A 19,698-nucleotide genomic window follows, 5' to 3' on the forward strand; every position below is an offset into this window, starting at 1 on the left:
ATTTCCCCCCCACCTCCAATAGCAACTACTTGAAACTAGGTGAAAAAATTGATATGTTAGAAACCACCTGAGGGGAGACTAAAACAGGCAGTCAAAATAAAGGCAGTTTGTCACGATTGAAAAAAAAACATATCATATGGACATTACACATTATAATTACACACCCAAAATTCCACATGGTGGTGACATCCATGATCTATGTGACAAAATGCATTTATTTTGACCTCACTTATTATATTAACCTATTTTTTTGAGTAACAAAGGCAACCATGCTTCACAAACAAAATGAGTACAAACAGAAGCTTGCAGTTTTCAGTCTTTTAAAAATAGCTTTTCATCCAATTTATCACAATAAGCGCACACACACACAATCACCTGTAATAGTTTAAAGATTTTTCTCGCATGGATTTGGGATTCCCATTTGTGAGTTGGGCGGATTGTGTGTGTTAACGAGAACATGCATGTATTTCAAGAATTTTTTAAATTTTTTCTAAAAAAAAAAATAAAAGTTGTCATGAGTTATATTTTCATATAGCTGAGACCCTTTTACAAGTAATTGCAATCCACTAGAAGTAGACTGGAGGAGTGGGGAAGTTACTCCCAGCAACACAAAGCACTATTTACTGAAGTTCTTAATTTTTTTTTTTGATGTATGACCATCACTCAATCACTGGTTCAAAATTTACTACCCACCTTGCACCTTCTGTGTAGTAAGGAGAGAAAATCCCAAATTTGTAAAGAAAAAAGCAAAAGCTTTTTTTTTTTTAATGGCAGCTAACAGGTGTGCGGTGGTTCCGTATGTGAGGGACAATCCCACCACAGACGAGTTATCAGTTGGAGGCCCCTGGAACAGCCAGCATGCAAGGTGACGTGCATTTAGCAGGGATAACTGCACACAGGCTCAGGCCCTTCTCTCACGCGTTGATACCACTCATGCTATTACTGGAACATAAACCCAGCCGTGAACTAATCTGGCGCGTTCCTAGGCGAGGAGAAGCCGCCTGTAGGAGCTGACACACGCAGCTCTCAAGCGGCCCCGGTACCTCGCTGCTAGCTATCCTTTACGGTGGCTCGTCTACACAAGCGACAGGCTGCGGCGGATGTTAAAGCTTCGGCGGGAAGCCAAATCCCGCCGCCCCACGGCCTAAAACTTCACGGCCCAGCGGGTCTCTCAGCAGTAGGCGGCGAGGCGCGGGGTGGGATGGGAAAGAGGCGGGACGTTGCCCTGGAATGGAGGAGGGGAAGCCTGAATGGCGCAGGGGAGGAAGAGGACTTGGGGGTAGGGGGGGCGCTGGCGGACTCACTCGGGAGGGAAGAGGCGCAGCTCCTCGATCTTGCCCAGGAAACCGAAGAGTGTCCGCATCTGCTCGGAGCTGGCGCTAGGAGAGACATTGGTGACCTGAATCACGTCGGTGCCGCTGCTTGAAGCCATCGCGCTGCCACCCACTCCAGTGCTACAAACACATCAGGGAGAGGGAAGAGCGCGTTAGGAACCGGGTAGCTTTCCGCTATGTCCCCTGCCGCTTCCCGTCCGGGCACAAGCACGGGCCCCGCGCACAAACAACCGTTGTCGGGCAATAACTGCCACCAGCTGCCTGTTCCACCAGCCTGCCCGGGCCGCAGACTAGTATCCCACAATCCTTTACTGCCCTTCTCTACGCAGGCGCGAGCTGCGTACTTCAGTGGTCCTGCGCAGACGCACAAGTCGCTTCTCCTACAGAACCCCGATGTGCGCATGTGTATTACCTGCACCTCTCCCAAGAACTTGCGGTTACTGCACATGCGTACTAGTCAACCACGTCTTGCCGCGCTTGGTGCTTCTGCGCCCGCGTCACCCTGGTGCCTTGACTGACCCGCGCGTGTGCAGTACAGGGAGCTACTCTGGAGGCTGGGCAGGCGAGACAGTGTCTGGGCGCGAGGGGGATTATCTCCGTTTCCCACTCCGGAATCGCTTCAACTGAATCCCCAGGGGGCGGAGAAAGTTCAGGCAGAGCAGAAGGCGTAGGGCCTACTCTGAGGCCTGCCCGGGGCTATCGGCACAGAGCGCTCTTAGCTGAGGAGGCTGTAGCCTGGGTGGGCGCCCCCTCCCTATCCGTGAGGGTCCACGAGCCCTACAGCCGCAGGGCGCCTCCTCTGATCCTCCAGGACCAGCAGACCCTGCATTAGCAGGACAGTGCTGAGCGACCCCTTTCTCCAAATGACAGGTTTCAGAGTAACAGTACTCCTTTTCTTTCTCCAAATGACTCCAATGGGAGTTGAGTGTGGTCAGCAGCTGGCAAAGTCTGCTCCTAATTATTTTACTGTTGTCAATTTAAAGTAGACTTCCTAGGGTAGATATTGAACTGCAAGCAAGATGTGCACCGACACGAGAAGTAGACTACAGTATTTCATCTCAAATTTAAAATACCTGAATAATATTAATGTCCTAGTCATTTTTCAGTTCTAGAGTAATTCTTTTCTAACTCTTATGCTGAAAATGAAACCAGTCTTCAGCCTGAGCTTGTTGTAACTGAAGTAAACTTGCTGTAACTGAAGTAAATTTAATGGCCAACCCCTCCAGTCTGAGTCTTCTCTTTTCCAGACTAAACAAACCCAGTTTTTTCAATCTTCCCTCAGAGGTCAAGTTTTCTGGACCTATAATCATTTTTGTTGCTCTTCTCTGGACTTTCTCCAATTTGTTCACATTTTTCCTGAAATCTGGTGCCCAGAACTGGACACACATTCTTCAGTTGAGGCCTAATCAGCACAGAGTGGAAGAATTACTTCTCATTTCTTGATTACAACACTCCTGCTAATACATCCCAGAATGATGTTTGCTTTTTTTGCAAGTGTTACATTGCTTACTCATATTTAGCTTGTGATCTACTATGACCCTCAGATCCCTTTCTGCAGTACTCCTTCCTAGGTAGTCATTTCCCATTTTGTATGTGTGCAACTGATTATTCCTTCCAAGTGGAGTACTTTGCATTTGTCCTCATTGAAGTTCATCCTATTTACTTCAGACCATTTCTCCAGTTTGTCCAGATCATTTAAACTTCTGAAATAAAACACTGTCTCCAATATATTCAAATAATTTGTTGGATAATCTGTGCCCTGCTGTATTATTTTTCAAACAGATGTCTGGGTAGTTGAATAATATGTATAATCATAATTAATACCTTCTTAGGTCAGTTAGAATCTTAGAATATCAGGGTTGGAAGGGACCTCAGGAGGTCATCTAGTCCAACCCCCTACTCAAAGCAGGACCAATCTCCAACTAAATCATCCCAGCCAGGGCTTTGTCAAGCCTGATCTTAAAAACTTCAAAGGAAGGCGATTCCACCACCAGTACAGTAGAATCAGTTATGGAATTCCAATTTGTGGTGGGAGAAAAGGATGTGGGGAGCCTATCTCTTTCCATTTTTTTCAGGGGACCTAGAATGAGAGAAAGACCGTGCTATAAGAAACATCCATCTTTCCTCTTTGAGGAAATGGGATTGGAAACCAGGCATGAGACATTTCTTTGCTTCATCAAGGAGGAGAAGGGGAGGAAGAAGAAGTATGTGTGTGTGTGTGGGGGGGGAATTATGTGAAAGAGACCATTGTCTCAGGGAGGAGAGTGTGCATGAAGCGGGCGGGAGGGAGTCCCTCACAGCAAGGATTGGGGTTTGAGAAATGGGAAATACAGCATGCATGCTCAGGACAGATGTCTTCAGGAAGCAGGTGAGGGAAGAGGTGAAAATGAATAGAGGATGAATGTCTGTTATAGAGAAACATCAAGGGTTAGAAGGGATGTGGCTGGGGGAAGAACAGCCTTCCTACCACAATTGTATTGTCTTGGTGGAGGAGAGTTGTCCACCATTAATCTCCCCCAAATATGTTTGATAGCAAAAGCATCGGTGTATATTATTTTAAAACAAGACAATTCCACATACTGACCACATTAAATGTGACCTGTAAAAGAAAACAAATCTTGTTTAGTGCCCTTTGTGTTTGTTTATTGTGTATAAAGAAGTTTTGAAATGGGTTTTTTTTCTGCTTGCTTTTTCTTAGAAATGACAGGAATGGCAAATCTCCCCTGTTTTCATTTGAGGACTCCTGGATAACGGAGGGGATTGGGGTCTTTCTCCATCTTTAGCTGAAGATGCAGACATGCTGAATGTTCAACAAAGAGTTTTTCTCCAAAGTATTTGTTAAATAGTTTACAAAATAACTTATGAGCAAAGTTTTAAATGGTCTGATTACATATCATGTCCTTCACTTGCCTGGCCTCTCTAGCATAATATAAATATATTAGCTCTCCTATTATCCATGGGGTCTTCTGGGAAAAACAGGGCTTCTCTGGAGGGAGCAGGCGCACGCTCAGCCCTACATTTGAAATTAGGTGAATCTTTTGCAAAGCTTTTCTCCCAGGTGTTTGTCAGAAGTTTGAGTGAACTAGGTTTTAACAAAACAATCACAAGGTTTTAAAGTGTGAGTCTACTCTGAAAAGTTACTTTGTGGGAGAACGTTGTGGGGGTTCTGGGTTTATTTTCTCAGGATGACTCCAGTCCAATCCGTTCAGTTTACAAGATGGTTTTTCTAACTGCCAGCCCTGCAAATTCACTCAGCCTGGGGTCTAAAAGTTAACCTGGAGCCTCTCTGGCTTACATATCAGTAAGGAAGGGCTCGAGCAAGATTCAAGAAGGGACTGAGATATTTCGATAAATGGAACAATACTCCGTGGGGTTAATGTTTACAAACACCGGACGGCTGTGGTCACTGACCCATACATCGTGGTTGGCATTGCTAGGTCCCCCTTTAACACAGGATGACAAACCACACCACCACAGACACAAGGAGACGTATGGGGGGCGAGTGTATGGTAGCCAGCAAGGGAGAATGGGGACCGATTTCCCAGTCTCACTTACTGAGGTGGCGGACAGGGCCTGAAGGGGTCATTGGGGCAGAGGGGCCCACGTTGGGGGTGGAGCGCCAGAGGCATCCCAGGGCAGGCGGTGACTTCCCCTACCGTACCGCACCCGGCAGCGCTGAACGCGGAGGCCGTGGCTGGCTCCGCCTGCTTCCCTGGCTAGTGGGGCGGGCTGACGGTGTCGGGGGGAGGCGGGGCGGGCCGCGCCGCACCGCGCCTTGGCGCTTTCTGGGGACATGGCGGCGGCACGCCGAGGGGGAGCGGGAGATTCTCGCGTCGGCTTCAGGCGGGATGCGGGGGAGCCGGGGCCCGCGGTGCCGCAGGGGCTGATCAGAGCGGCCAGGAAGAGCGGCCAGTTAAACCTGGCAGGCCGCGGCCTGAGTGAGGGTGAGAGCGACAGCCTGGGGCTCCGCGGCAGGTGTGGGGGGCCTGCTCTCTCCCGAAGGCGTGAAGGAGACCGGTGCATCCCCCCCCTTTGTGCGCCGGGGCCGGGGCCGGGCCCTGCCTTTCCCCCAGGGGCAAACATGCTGACTGGGGCACCCGCCTCTCCGGGCTGGGTAGGTGGGTGCCCCAGGGCTGGACCGGCTGCTCCAGTGCGGAGGCCCCGCCACGGGACTCAGGGCGAGTGCTTCACACTAGGGCCAGGCTGTCCCCCTTGCGGGCTCTGAATAACTCAGGGAGGACACTGTGCTTTGAAGATGTGATGCTACATGTTTCTTTTATCTGTTCATGTGGGGGCCTGGGCTGGTATGTTAAAAAGGGCTCCCCTTTTTGCTAAGGCTGGTAGATCCCAACTGGTAGGCAGCTTATGCAGAAAGGCTTCTGAAAGCTAGGATCCCAGTCACATAGGGCTTGGGAATGCATTGGAAGCCATTGTGGTCTGTAGGTCATAGGTGTGATGGGCTCTCTTTGTATAAGGCTAACCTTAGCAATAAGCGAGCTGATGGATTCTGCTCTAGCTGAAGCTTCTGAACAGTCCTGAGGGATAGCGCATTATAATACTCAAATCTGGATGTTACAAAGGCATAAATGCCACTGGCAAGGTCCAAAGCCAAAAGAAAAGGATGTGGCTGTTGCAACCAAGCACAGGTTATTAAAAAAAGTCCTTTAGACAAGCAGTGGCAGCTGACTATTAAGGAGCAGCTGGGGATCCTCTAGATTCCCAGAATTGTAAATGCCTTTTTCAAGCCCTTTCAGTTATGAGGATCTGATGCCATCCTCCTCACACTCTCCATGATGCTTAGCCAATTTAGCTGGTTAGCTACAATTTATGATTACATAAGTACTTTGGTTAAGAATGAGTGCTGATCAGAAAATAGCGGGGAAATACTAGTGAAAGTAGTCAATTTTTTGTCCATTTCATTTGGACAAATGTTCTAACCAGCTCTATGAAGAATAAAGTTATTAAACACCTTTGGATAATCACAGTGACAGTAAAAGCCTAATGTTAAATATTGGAGACATTTATTGTACAAATATGCCACTTTTTTATGTGTGTAGTACCTGCGAATGTGTGGCGAATAAATTTGGATATTCCGGAGGAAGCCCATCAAAATCTGTCTTTTGGTGCTGCTGATCGCTGGTGGGAGCAAACAGATCTGACCAAACTCATCTTAGCCTCAAACAAACTGCAGTGTCTTTCTGAGGATGTCAGACTTTTGCCTGCTCTCACTGTACTGGATGTAAGTAAAGAGCACCTGTTATCAGATTGTGTTTGCATTCTGGAAGGGCGGGGGAAGGACTAGATTTCCTCACAGAGGTCTCAAGTTCCCCTCTCTTGTATTAAATGCTGGGTGTATTAAAGTGGTATTGATGTGTTCCTAGGGAAATGTAGGAATTGTTGTAACATATCCGATTAATGGTGCATCTAATCTAGTATCCTGTTTTTGACAGTGGCCAGAACCAAATTTTTCACAGGAAGGTCCCAGATACTCCATAATGGACAATTATTAAATATCTTGCCTGTGAGGACAAAAGTCCAGTCTCCTCCTTGATGAAGATTTGCCTAGATAGTGTCTTTGAGGAGAAAAGGCACCTGGGGGATCTTCAGGACCCAAAATAGAATTTTGAGTCCCTTGTCTACACCCCTTCCCCACAAACTCTCTAGGTATTTATTTAGCCACCACAGAATCCTAGAATATCAGGGTTGGAAGGGACCTCAGGAGGTCATCTAGTCCAACCCCCTGCTCAAAGCAGGACCAATCCCCAATTAAATCATTCCAGCCAGGGCTTTGTCAAGCCTGACCTTAAAAACTTCTGAGGAAGGAGATTCCACCACCTCCCTAGGTAACACATTCCAGTGTTTCACCACCCTCCTAGTGAAAAAGTTTTTCCTAATATCCAACCTAAATCTCCCCCACTGCAACTTGAGACCATTACTCCTTGTTCTGTCATCAGCTACCACCGAGAACGGTCTAGAGCCATCCTGTTTGGAACCCCCTTTCAGGTAGTTGAAAGCAGCTATCAAATCCCCCCTCATTCTTCTCTTCCGCAGACTAAACAATCCCAGTTCCCTCAGCCTCTCCTCATCAGTCATGTGTTCCAGTCCCCTAATCATTTTTGTTGCCCTCCTCTGGACTCTTTCCAATTTTTCCACATCCTTCTTGTAGTGTGGGGCCCAAAACTGGACACACTACTCCAGATGAGGCCTCACCAGTGTCGAATAGAGGGGAACGATCATGTCCCTCGATCTGCTGGCAATGCCCCTACTTATACATCCCAAAATGCCATTGGCCTTCTTGGCAACAAGGGCACACTGTTGACTCATATCCAGCTTCTCGTCCACTGTAACCCCTAGGTCCTTTTCTGCAGAACTGCTGCCGAGCCATTTGGTCCCTAGTCTGTAGCGGTGCATGGGATTCTTCCGTCCTAAGTGCAGGACTCTGCACTTGACCTTGTTGAACCTCATCAGATTTCTTTTGGCCCAATCCTCTAATTTGTCTAGGGCCCTCTGTATCCTATCCCTACCCTCCAGTGTATCTACCTCTTCTCCCAGTTTAGTGTCATCTGCAAACTTGCTGAGGGTGCTATCCACACCATCCTCCAGATCATTTATGAAGATATTGAACAAAACTGGCCCAAGCACTGACCCTTGGGGCACTCCACTTGATACCGGCTGACAACTAGACATGGAGCCATTGATCACTACCCGTTGAGCCCGACAATCTAGCCAACTTTCTATCCACCTTATAGTCCGTTCATCCAGCCCATACTTTAACTCGCTGGCAAGAATACTATGGGAGACAGTGTCAAAAGCTTTGCTAAAGTCAAGGAACAACACGTCCACTGCTTTCCCCTCATCCACAGAACCAGTTATCTCGTCATAGAAGGCAATTAGTTTAGTCAGGCATGACTTGCCCTTGGTGAATCTATGCTGACTGTTCCTGATCACTTTGCTTTCCTCTAAGTGCTTCAGAATTGATTCCTTGAGGACCTGCTCCATGATTTTTCCAGGGACTGAGGTAAGGCTGACTGGCCTGTAGTTCCCAGGATCCTCCTCCTTCCCTTTTTTAAAGATGGGCACTTTTTCTAGTCGTCTGGGACTTCCCCCGATCGCCATGAGTTTTCAAAGATAATGGCCAATGGCTCTGCAATCACATCCACCAACTCCTTTAGCACTCTCGGATGCAGCGCGATTGTATCTCAGTACCTCAGGTTTCTAGTATATCACAAGAGCACTGCAATAACACTGTAATATCTTGTGGGTTTGGCACCTGGAGTGCTGCAGAGGCAATGTGCTCAGATCCTGTCGGCATGGAAGCATACTCTGATGCCCTTAACGAGCTAAACAGTGGTACTGGTTGATTTGGGAGAGAGTTGTTTCTTCTTTCTTGGAGGGAAGGTTGCCCAGGCACTCCCCTTTTGTGGATGGTAGCTGGCGAATAAGGGCATTTGAATCGGGTTCTTGGAGGATTCCTGAAGGAGTGAAAAATTAAGGAATAGATGTACTTAGAACTTGGAAAAACTTAGATACAGCCAGAGGTAGATACAGAAGATCAGAAGTGTGTGTCTGTGTGAAGTTGGAGAAATCTCAAATCAAAGGATTCAGCTATAGCACTTCGGGTGAGAATTGCCCCCATCAAGCAGCTGGGAAGAAGAGAACTGGACTTCCCAGTAGAGAAATGTCTTTCATCTTGATTTCAAAGTGTCCGGTAAATTCTCCTCTGCCTTTTCCTCCTGTCTGCTGGGGGAAAAAAGCAGAGCTTTACTGCCTGTCCTGCGGTGGGAGGGCGGGCGGGCGGGCCTCCCCTGTACCCCACTGGAGGGAGGCTGATTTTTTTCACTCTCCCCCATCCTTTTTAGTTCATCTCTCACCTATGCTGCTCACAGCTTTTCCTGTCAACTGAGTGAAGCTTTTATGAGACTGGTAACTCTGTAGTGTTCTATTAGTAATGAGAATATCCTGACAATTGGCACTTGTCAAGGCTCTTGTACAAAATTTTCTTTTGTATACACATAGAATAGTTTGTTTCTTGGCTATATATAAAAAAAGGGTATTGACAAGCAGTTACACCTCTAAAAACCTTTTTGTTTCTAGGTACATGATAATCAGCTGACATCTATTCCTTCTGCTATAGGATTTTTGGAAAATCTTCAGAAGCTTAATATCAGGTAAATATGTTTTACAACTCTGAATACAGTAAATATGTGTCGAGTGTTTGAGAACCTTAAAATCTTCTAAAATTGTCTGACTGTAATTTAAGAAAAGCTCTCTAAACCAGCACTATGTTCAGTGTTGTTAAATGTGGTTGTAGCAGTGAGGGGAGAACTTTGTGAGTGTAGTCAGGCTTTCAGTTTGGTATTTTAGTGTAAAATTCATAAAATGACAGAGTCCCATTTTGGTTCTTGATTGTGCAAAGAGAATCATGCAGACAAATTGCTGTGTCTAGGCAGACACATTGCACAGGCATTGGGATCTGCCTTCATGGTTCTACTTGCATGATTGAGGCCTTGATTTGTCACTTTTTTAACTGTTATTGGTCAATGATTGTGTTCATTGTTTTTTCTATACACCGTACTTCCAGCTAATTTTCAGAGCTTTTAGCCCAGTGACGTTAATCCTTACTTGTGTAAGTGTACATCTGTGTCAGACCCAAGACCCTGGATCTCTCAGGTTTCAGTTCTTAGAAGTGTTGTGACTAAGTCATATTTTTATCTGAAATGTGATCCCACCGCTGACACTTGACACATGTAAGGATGCTTGGAGAAAACAGTGATCTGAACATGCTCACATGAGTCATGTAAAATTGTTGTGAAAATTTACCAGCTCAGATACAGAATCTACTCATTTAATTGCCTGATAAATGAAAAATGTAATGACATCCCATTTGTCTGTTGAGGTCTGTGGGCTGGCATTCTCCCCCCCCAATATCTTCTGGGACTAGTGAGTGAATAGAATTCTAGCAAGGCAGCCCTAAAGACAGACGGAAAGCACTCCTTTCATGAAGAAGGCCAACATTATTTGTAGTTAAACACACTCAGTGAAAAAGTGGGAGCCTGAGTCTTGGAGATGTCACTGCTCACAGAAAACATATGTTGTCTGTACCTTTAAATATTTTTGATGTCATAAAACTTCAGTTTGATTTCCTGATAAATGTACACTATATGTTGTTACTCTTCCTATCACGTGACAAATAAGGATGTTAAAGATTCCGGGCACTAAGGATGGAATTTTTCAAAAGTGCAAAGGGAGCTACTCACCCAACTCTCTTAACTCATTAAAAGTCAATGAGAGTTGGGGATTCAATTCCTTCACTACATCTAAAAGTCTTGGCCTAAGTTACTATATATAGCAGGGTGCATTGCTTTCTGGTGATTAGGCACTTGATCTGAAGCACACTGAAGTGAACTGAAGTCTGTCCATTGACTTCAATGAGCTTTGAGTCAGATCCGAGACTTGCAAGGCAGCTCCACAAGCCTTTATGCTCTTTTTTGGCTCTTTATTGACAGAATTTGTCTTTGTACTTCATGAACAAATTTAAAACACTGAAAACCTCAATATTTGAGTTTTGATGTGATCAGGAAAGGCCTTTCCTCAGTCTTGTGGTAGTTTTTAGGTTTTCATCTATGAATTCTTCAAAGGAAGATGTCTAACAGCTTCAGTTTAAAGGATAAAAAATACTCTTCATATGGAATGTGTTTGACAATGAAATTTTAAAAGCATATTCATGCTGAAAAGTGGTTCTTACCATATGAACCTTCAGATTTGTGGTCTGAAAAATATAGGTACAATTTTCTTTGTTTAAGATGCTGTCTGATAGAATAGCAACTAGGCAAGATTCAGCTGAAGCGTAACTTCAGATGGAGGTTTAAAGTCTTGGGCAAATAAACAGAGGACAACCTAGAAAACTAACCAGTAAAAAGCTGCTTAATATTTATATCCATTTACATTTGCACTACTACCTTAACCCTGTCTTGCACAATGCTGAGTGAAACAGAAATATTTCACGAACAGTTGAGTTTAGAACAGGTTCATACTGATGTATCCCTTTACATTTATCATTTTATTACTAGTCACAACAAGCTGAAAAATGTTCCAGAAGAGCTGACACAGCTGAGTCAGTTGAAGAGCCTGCTTCTCCAACACAATGAGTTGAGTCATTTACCAGATGGGTTTGGACAGCTTATCAGTTTAGAAGAGTTAGTAAGTTGCATGTTTTTCTAATGGATTTTTTTTCTTGGTTAGCTGGTTTATCTGCACTTTGCTAGTAACAATTCAAAAAGCCTATCTTTGGCAGGGCTACCACCTACACCCACTTCATAAGTATTTTAAAATATTCTAATGATTTCTGGATGTTGGATGTTACACTGTCTGATTGAAACCGTGTTCTTTAGTTTGCCAAATATTTGAGCTTTTTGCAGCATCACACTTAGCTTAAGACAATAGAAGGAAAGTTTATTATCTTGAAGTTACTATTAAACCCTTTCCAAAGTCTTTCAAATGTGCGGCAAAAAGTCAAAGGGAGCTGGGCTCCTAAGTCACTTATGCACTTTTGAATATCCCACCCCTGTTGTCGTCATGGACAGCTCAATAAAATAATCTATCAATACATGGCAGCAGTTAAAGAAAAGCCAACAAAATGTAAGGATGTTTGAAGCATGGGATAGAAAAACTACTGTCGTTGACGCTACTCTCACCACTGCTGGAGAACCATGTCGTCTGCTCTTGTCCCTAAACGAGGAAACTCCCAAACATGCTACCCAACTACATTTGATGTTCTCTCTCAGTGATTAACTTTGCACATGGGCTGTTTCTAAACACTCTTCAAAGCCATTTTGTCTACCATTTCTCAGTTCTTTTTCTTTTTTCCCCCTGCCCAGGATCTTTCCAACAACCAACTTGCAACCGTTCCATCCAGTTTTGCTTTCCTAACCAGGTTGGTGCGACTCAATTTGGCCCATAACCAACTGAGGAGCCTGCCAGCAGAAATCAGCGCAATGAAAAGTAAACTAGTTTCCCACAGCGTTTTAAATGTCTTACAATGAATCTATAGTCTCTTATCTCGAAAGATGTTGCTTGCATTTTTATTGCAGCTGAATAAATAGGTATAATGAGAGGTATTGGCTGAAATAAGTCCTAGCTCGCTGGTTTTCCTGGGTATAAAACTTCAGGTTTCCGATAGCTGGCATTTCTTGATAGAATGTGAGGAGTATTCAAAGAAGAGCAAGGATAAACCTTGTTCTGCTTAGAGGCTAGTGTTCTTGTTAAGATTATATAACAGATGAGCCTTTTCCTTATGGCATATGCTCTATGGAAAACCAAGCGCATAAAGGAGGTGGTGAAATTAGAGCTGGAGAAAGTATAAATGGATTACTTGTAAAAGTTCAGCTTTAATCTTTGAATCATCTTCAGTCATCAGCCTTAATAGCCATTTAAGCTAAACATGGACCGTAATTGCTGTAGCAGATAAAGAGGACCAGATTGTGTACTGATGGTAGACTGTTAGTTTCTAAACTGATTAAGTTAAAGTGTGTGTAGACCGATTTGTGCTCCTGCCATACCACTTCCAATCTGAGCCCCCAAACAAGGCCTACCATGTGGCCAACTCTCTGCATTGTCATTGAATACTTAATATTCAATGTGGATAGAGTACTCTGAAAATCTTTGAAGTCCGTTTATAATTAGACAAACAGAAAGCTTTTGCAAACACTGAAGGTGTAGGTATTTCTGAAATTGGCAGCTGCCACACAAAGCTTATTTTAGAAAAGCATATTTCTGTGTGCCATCTGTCTCTCTAGTAAAAGTAAGTTTTAGAATTTTTTGATATTTCAGTTTTTCACCACTGAAATTATTTCTCTAGGGTTAAAACAACTGGATTGTACTAAAAACCAGTTGGAAACCATACCTTCTGAATTGGCCAGCATGGCATCTTTAGAACAGCTTTATCTAAGAAAAAATAAATTACAGTACTTACCAGAATTTCCATCATTCAAGTTACTGAAGGTAAGTTTTGTTACAGCTTTTGTAATCTAAATGTGTTGGAGTAAATTTTTTTTCTTAACCTTGCTTTGCTGTTGTGAACATGTAAATTATCACAAATTACTTTAAACATTAGCTTAACCTATAATGCTAGGCACAGAATTGTTACCAGTGTGTACAGTAGTAACAGTTGCATAGTTAAACTTAAACTGGAAGACAAATTTATAACTATCTTTAAATTTGGGAAAATACAAATTTGGATTAAGGGGAATGACTGAAAAAACTGAATGTAATAATATACAGTAGATATATGATTTATACTAGTCTCTAGAAATGCTTTGTTATTCCAAGCATTTTGTAAAATGATGGGCTGTCCGTCTGAACTGTACCTAACACAAAGATGGACCTGTCTTGAGTAAAGGTATTCTGAAAGCTGATATCAGAAGCACATCTCTCCATGTATAGACTGTAAATTCTATTCACATTTGTTTTGTGATTTGAGAACTGCAGAAGACAAAACCTATGAATCCCATTACATCGCAAGGCCTACTTTTGTTTCATTCTGTGAGTCTCATAGACATACACAGAGTCATATAGTGTGAACCTATAACAAAATCTACCTAGATCAACGTGCTATGATGTCCAAAGATCCAGCTTTACGGGAAAGGAAGTTATTGCTATTCCTAGCTTTTTGTTGCAAGGAAGATATATAGTCTTTCAAAACATACAAACCCTATACCCAAATGTTAGTTTGTGACCAGAATTCTTAATACTTGATGATGCAGGATTTTGCATATTAGCTGTGTGACAGACTATAGAATACTTATTGTGATGTTGTTTCTAAGTCTATATTGAAGTTTCTTAAATATTTTGATGATGAAAGATGTCTTCTGTATGTAAGTGGGCAGCCTACAAGGGAGCCTACCCCCTTTCTTTTCTACATACTTCTCTTCCTCCCATGCTTTGAGACATGTATGCTTTGAGAGCATATCTGCTTTATTTACAATTAGTCCCATAACTTTTTAATATTGATCATCAGTTTAGTGTAAGTGTCTTTGGTAGGGAAAGGGCTGTGAAGGAAATGAAAAAAAAATTCTCCTCTTTAGTAATTAGGCCATGTTCTATTTTTATTTTAAATGAATTATCTGTGGTATCTATAACAATGATAGTGTTGTTACTTTTCAATAACAAACACTTCAGAAATGGGATAAGCAACAGAGCTTTAAGGACAAAAAGGATTTAAGGCTAACATTTTCAAATGTGAGTTCCTGCAGTTAGGTTCTTAAGGCCAAGATTTTCAGAAGTGACTTGTAATTATGAACATTATCCCCTTCACTTTGTCAAGTTGGACAACCAAAAATGGGGGTGCAGTGTCAGAATTGAGATGAGTAAATTACATTTTGCCACAGAAATATAATTTTGCTGATCTCTGCTTCAACAGGAGTTACATGTTGGTGAAAATCAGATTGAAGTGTTAAGTGCAGAGCATCTTAAGCATCTGAATTCTCTCTGTGTGTTAGAGCTTAGAGATAACAAGCTAAAATCACTGCCTGATGAAATTACTCTGCTTCAGGGGTTGGAGCGACTTGACTTAACCAACAATGATATCAGTAGGTAAGATTAAAAACCACATGAATCTGTGGTGAGGCATAACTAATTAAATCAGTCTTCATTGTTTGAAGCAGTGAATTATTATTCTAATAATTTTGTAGTTATAAACTTATATTGTGCTTCAGTATTTTTGTAAAACAACTAAATGATTCAGTTATAAAATAAAATTGAACCGTGAGCGGGTTCTTCTAATTCACTTTACCTTTTGTGCTTTTCATTCCACTACATCTTCTTTCTTACATGTGATATCCTTGTGTATCTAAGATTCAGAATAGTGGGTGATCTGACTGACTGGTGCAAATCATATTCTAGTTTTGTTGAAGTCACTCTCTGAAATGAGCTACTTCTATTTGCAGCTTGCCTTGTGCTCTGGGGAATCTTCCTCAGTTGAAACTCCTGGCACTAGAGGGAAATCCTTTGAGAACTATTCGAAGAGACATGTTACAGGTAAGTATACTTAGGAATCAGATACAGCTTGATATATCAAATTGTGTTACAGGACTTTATTAAAATTACAAAGGCAAGCTCTCAAAAGTTTGGGAATGGCACAATTACGGTTGCTTGTGTAAAAAACAGTTACTCACTTTCTCGTAACTGTTGTTCTTCGAGATGTGTAGTGTATGTCCATTCCCGGCTGGCGTGCACGCAGCGCGCACACACCCACTTGAAGATTTTTCCCCTAGCAGCGTCCGTAGGGTCAGCCTGGGCGCCCCCTGGAGTGGCGCCTTCACGGCACCCAATTTCGGGCCCCACCGACCCCCACACCCCTTCAGTTTCTTTTTGCCGACTATTCCAACAGAGAGGTAGGAGGGTGGGTATTGGAATGAACATGAACAACACATCTCGAAGAACAACAGTTACGAGAAAGTGAGTAACCGTTTTTTCTTTGAGTGATTTTCCATTCCAAGCAGGTGATTCACAAGCTAGAGCTCAGTAGGTGGGGTCAGAGTTATCCACAGAAAAGAGCACGGCTTGTCCAAAAACCACATCATCCCTGGACTGTTGTGCATAGTGCGATGTAAATGTATGTATTGAGGACCACATGGCTGCCCTGCAAATTTCCTGAATAGGGACTTGTGCCAGGAACGCCGCAGAGGAGGCCTGGGCCCTGGTAGAGTGAGCGGTTATTTGTGGAGTGGGCTCCTTTTCCAGGGTATAGCACTCCCTAATGCAGGACGTTATCCATGACGATGTACATTGAGAGGATACTGCGAGGCCCTTCATTCTGTCCGCCATGGCTACAAAGAGTTGGACGGACTTCCGGAACAACTTAGTTCTCTCTTTGTAGAAGGCTAAGGCCCTACGCATGTCCAGTGAGTGCAGCGTACGCTCCCTATCGGAGGAGCGTGGCTTGGGATAAAACACTGGGAGGAAGATGTCCTGGGTCATGTGAAAATGGGAGACGACCTTCGGGAGAAAAACCGGATGAGGCCTGAGCTGGAGCTTATCCTTATGAAAAACTGTGTAAGGGGGCTCAGATGTGAGGGCCCTGGGCTCAGAAACCCGTTGAGTCGAGGTAAATTGCCATGAGGAACGCGACCTTGAATGAAAGATATAACAGAGAGCAGGTGGCCAGAGGTTCAAATGGCGGGCCTGTAAGCCTGGAGAGGACTAAATTGAGGTCCAAGGCAGGGACAGGCTGACGCGTGTGTGGGAAGAGCCTGTCCAAACCCTTGAGAAAACGACTGACCATAGGGTTTGCAAAGACTGAGAGACCATCTGAGCCCAGATGGAAGGTGGAGATATCGGCCAAAAAGTGGACCCTTATTGATGACCAGGACAAGTCTTGATGCTTTAGATGAAGGAGGTAGTCCAGTATAAACGGTATGGAGGTGAGGAGCGGCGACTGACTATGTTGCTCCACCCAGATGGAAAACCTTTTCCACTTGGCCAGGTAAGTAGCCCTGGTGGAGGGCTTTCTACTACCCAGGAGGACTTGTCTGACCTGATCCGAACAAGACAGCTCTGTGGCACTTAGCCATGGAGCATCCAGGCCATAAGGTTGAGCGACTCCAGATTAGGGTGCCGGAGTCGGCCCTGGTCCTGTGTGATCAGGTCGGGGACCAGTGGTAAGGTGAGTGGGGCCACTATGGACATTTCCAGAAGCGAGGTGAACCACTGCTGACGCGGCTACGCCGACGCTATTAGTATGACTCGGGCCAGCTCCCTGCAGATCTTGAGGAGCACCCTGTGGGCTAGGGGAATGGGTGGGAAAGCATATAGCAGGCAGCCCTCCCATGAGAGAAGGAAGGCGTCCCCGATGGACCCTGAGCTGTGGCTCCCAAGAGAACAGAATGTCTGACATTTCCTGTTGCCCGGAGTGGCGAAAAGGTCTATCTGGGGAGAGCCCCAGAACCGGAAGATTGAGCTCACCACGTCTGGCCGAAGGGACCACTCGTGGCCACTGAAGGTCCGGCTGAGATTGTCCGCCAGTGTGTTTCGCACCCCTGGGAGGTATGAAGCCTGCAGGTGGATCGAGTGCTCTATGCAGAAGTCCCACAGTGCAAGGGCTTCTCGGCACAGGGGAGAGGAGCAAGCACCCTCCTGTTTGTTGATCTAAAACATTGCTGAGGTGTTGTCCCTGAGGATTGAAACACATCTGCCCATTATGTGTGTTTTGAAAGCATGCCAGACGCACTGCCCTCAGACCAAAGCCCTGAGGTAAGTGGGGAAGTGGGATGCCGGGAGGAAGCACAAGCAGGAGCGCATGAGAGGGGAGGGCTCCTGCCTCATACTGAGAAAGAGGGGCGATCAGCAGGTTATCTCAAGAGCCTATACACAAATGCAAGAAGCCTGGGAAACAAGCAGGGAGAACTGGAAGTCCTGGCACAGTCAAGGAATTTTGATGTGATTGGAATAACAGAGACTTGATGGGATAACGCACATGACTGGAGTACTGTCATGGATGGATATAAGCTGTTCAGGAAGGACAGGCAGGGCAGAAAAGGTGGGGGGGTTGCAATGTATGTAAGAGATCCGTATGACTGCTCAGAGCTCAAGTATGAAACTGCAGAAAAACCTGAGAGTCTCTGGATTAAGTTTCTTCCGGCAACTCGTAGAAGTTACTAAATCGCATGCCCTGGTTCTCATGGGAGACTTCAATCACCCTGATATCTGCTGGGAGAGCAATACGGCAGTGCACAGACAATCCAGGAAGTTTTTGGAAAATGTAGGGGACAATTTCCTGGTGCAAGTGCTGGAGGAACCAAATAGGGGCAGAGCTCTTCTTGACCTGCTGCTCACAGACCGGGAAGAATTAGTAGGGGAAGCTAAAGTGGATGGGAACCTGAGAGGCAGTGACCATAAGATGGTCGAGTTCAGGATCCTGACACAAGGAAGAAAGGAAAGCAGCAGAATATGGACCCTGGACTTCAGAAAAGCAGACTTCGACTCCCTCAGGGAACGGATGGGCAAGATCCCCTGGGAGAATAACATGAGGGGGAAAGGAGTCCAGGAGAGCTGGCTGTATTTTAAAGAATCCTTATTGAGGTTACAGGGACAAACCATCCTGATGTGTAGAAAGAATAGTAAATATGGCAGGCGACCAGCTTGGCTTAACAGTGAAATCCTTGCTGCTCTTAAATACAAAAAAGAAGCTTACAAGAAGTGGAAGATTGGACAAATGACCAGGGATGAGTATAAAAATATTGCTCGGGCATGCAGGAGTGATATCAGGAAGGTCAAATCACACCTGGAGTTGCAGCTAGCAAGAGATGTTAAGAGTGACAAGAAGGGTTTCTTCAGGTATGTTAGCAACAAGAAGAAAGTCAAGGAAAGTGTGGGCCCCTTACTGAATGAGGGAAGCAACCTAGTGACAGAGGATGTGGAAAAAGCTAATGTACTCAATGCTTTTTTTGCCTCTGTCTTCACGAACAAGGTCAGCTCCCAGACTACTGCTTTGGGCAGCACAGCATGGGGAGGAGGTGACCAGCCCTCTGTGGAGAAAGAAGTGGTTCGGGACTATTTAGAAAAGCTGGACATGCACAAGTCCATGGGGCCGGATGCGTTGCAGCCGAGAGTACTAAAGGAGTTGGCGGATGTGATTGCAGAGCCATTGGCCATTATCTTTGAAAACTCCTGGCAATCGGGGGAAGTCCTGGACAACTGGAAAAAGGCTAATATAGTGCCCATCTTTAAAAAAGGGAAGAAGGAGGATCCTGGGAACTATAGGCCAGTCAGCCTCACCTCAGTCCCTGGAAAAATCATGGAGCAGGTCCTCAAGGAATCAATTCTGAAGCACTTAGAGGAGAGGAAAGTGATCAGGAACAGTCAGCATAGATTCACCAAGGGCAAGTCATGCCTGACTAATCTAATTGCCTTTTATGATGAGATAACTGGTTCTGTGGATGAGAGGAAAGCAGTGGACGTGTTGTTCCTTGACTTTAGCAAAGCTTTTGACACTGTCTCCCACAGTATTCTTGCCAGCAAGTTAAAGAAGTATGGGCTGGATGAACGGACTATAAGGTGGATAGAAAGCTGGCTAGATTGTCGGGCTCAACGGGTAGTGATCAATGGCTCCATGTCTAGTTGGCAGCCGGTGTCAAGTGGAGTGTCCCAAGGGTCGGTTCTGGGGCCGGTTTTGTTCAATATCTTCATAAATGATCTGGAGGATGGTGTGGATAGCACCCTCAGCAAGTTTGCAGATGACACTAAACTGGGAGAAGAGGTAGATACACTGGAGGGTAGGGATAGGATACAGAGGGACCTAGAGAAATTGGAGGATTGGGCCAAAAGAAATCTGATGAGGTTCAACAAGGTCAAGTGCAGAGTCCTGCAC

The 19,698-nt window shown here is 44.7% G+C and overlaps 2 protein-coding genes across 3 annotated transcripts in view; one reads left to right on the plus strand and one right to left on the minus strand.

Annotated features, from left to right (window-relative positions):
- The window catches only part of SRSF11 (serine and arginine rich splicing factor 11), a 42,081-nt gene extending 40,434 nt beyond the window's left edge, over positions 1–1,647 (minus strand). For both annotated transcript variants that reach the window (XM_077825199.1, XM_077825198.1), the window contains exon 1: positions 1,305–1,647. In XM_077825199.1, coding sequence (XP_077681325.1) covers positions 1,305–1,432 — 128 coding nt within the window. In that variant the 5' untranslated portion in view covers positions 1,433–1,647. The remainder of the gene's footprint in view (positions 1–1,304) is intronic.
- Positions 1,648–5,127: 3,480 nt separating this feature from the next.
- Positions 5,128–19,698, plus strand: part of LRRC40 (leucine rich repeat containing 40) — a 39,422-nt gene continuing 24,851 nt past the window's right edge. The window contains exons 1-8 of the mRNA XM_077824977.1: positions 5,128–5,278; positions 6,392–6,573; positions 9,429–9,502; positions 11,405–11,534; positions 12,212–12,335; positions 13,192–13,334; positions 14,752–14,924; positions 15,278–15,368. Coding sequence (XP_077681103.1) covers positions 5,128–5,278; positions 6,392–6,573; positions 9,429–9,502; positions 11,405–11,534; positions 12,212–12,335; positions 13,192–13,334; positions 14,752–14,924; positions 15,278–15,368 — 1,068 coding nt within the window. The remainder of the gene's footprint in view (positions 5,279–6,391; positions 6,574–9,428; positions 9,503–11,404; positions 11,535–12,211; positions 12,336–13,191; positions 13,335–14,751; positions 14,925–15,277; positions 15,369–19,698) is intronic.

Source organism: Eretmochelys imbricata, chromosome 8 (assembly GCF_965152235.1).
Source record: "Eretmochelys imbricata isolate rEreImb1 chromosome 8, rEreImb1.hap1, whole genome shotgun sequence".
NCBI lineage: Eukaryota > Metazoa > Chordata > Testudines > Cheloniidae > Eretmochelys > Eretmochelys imbricata.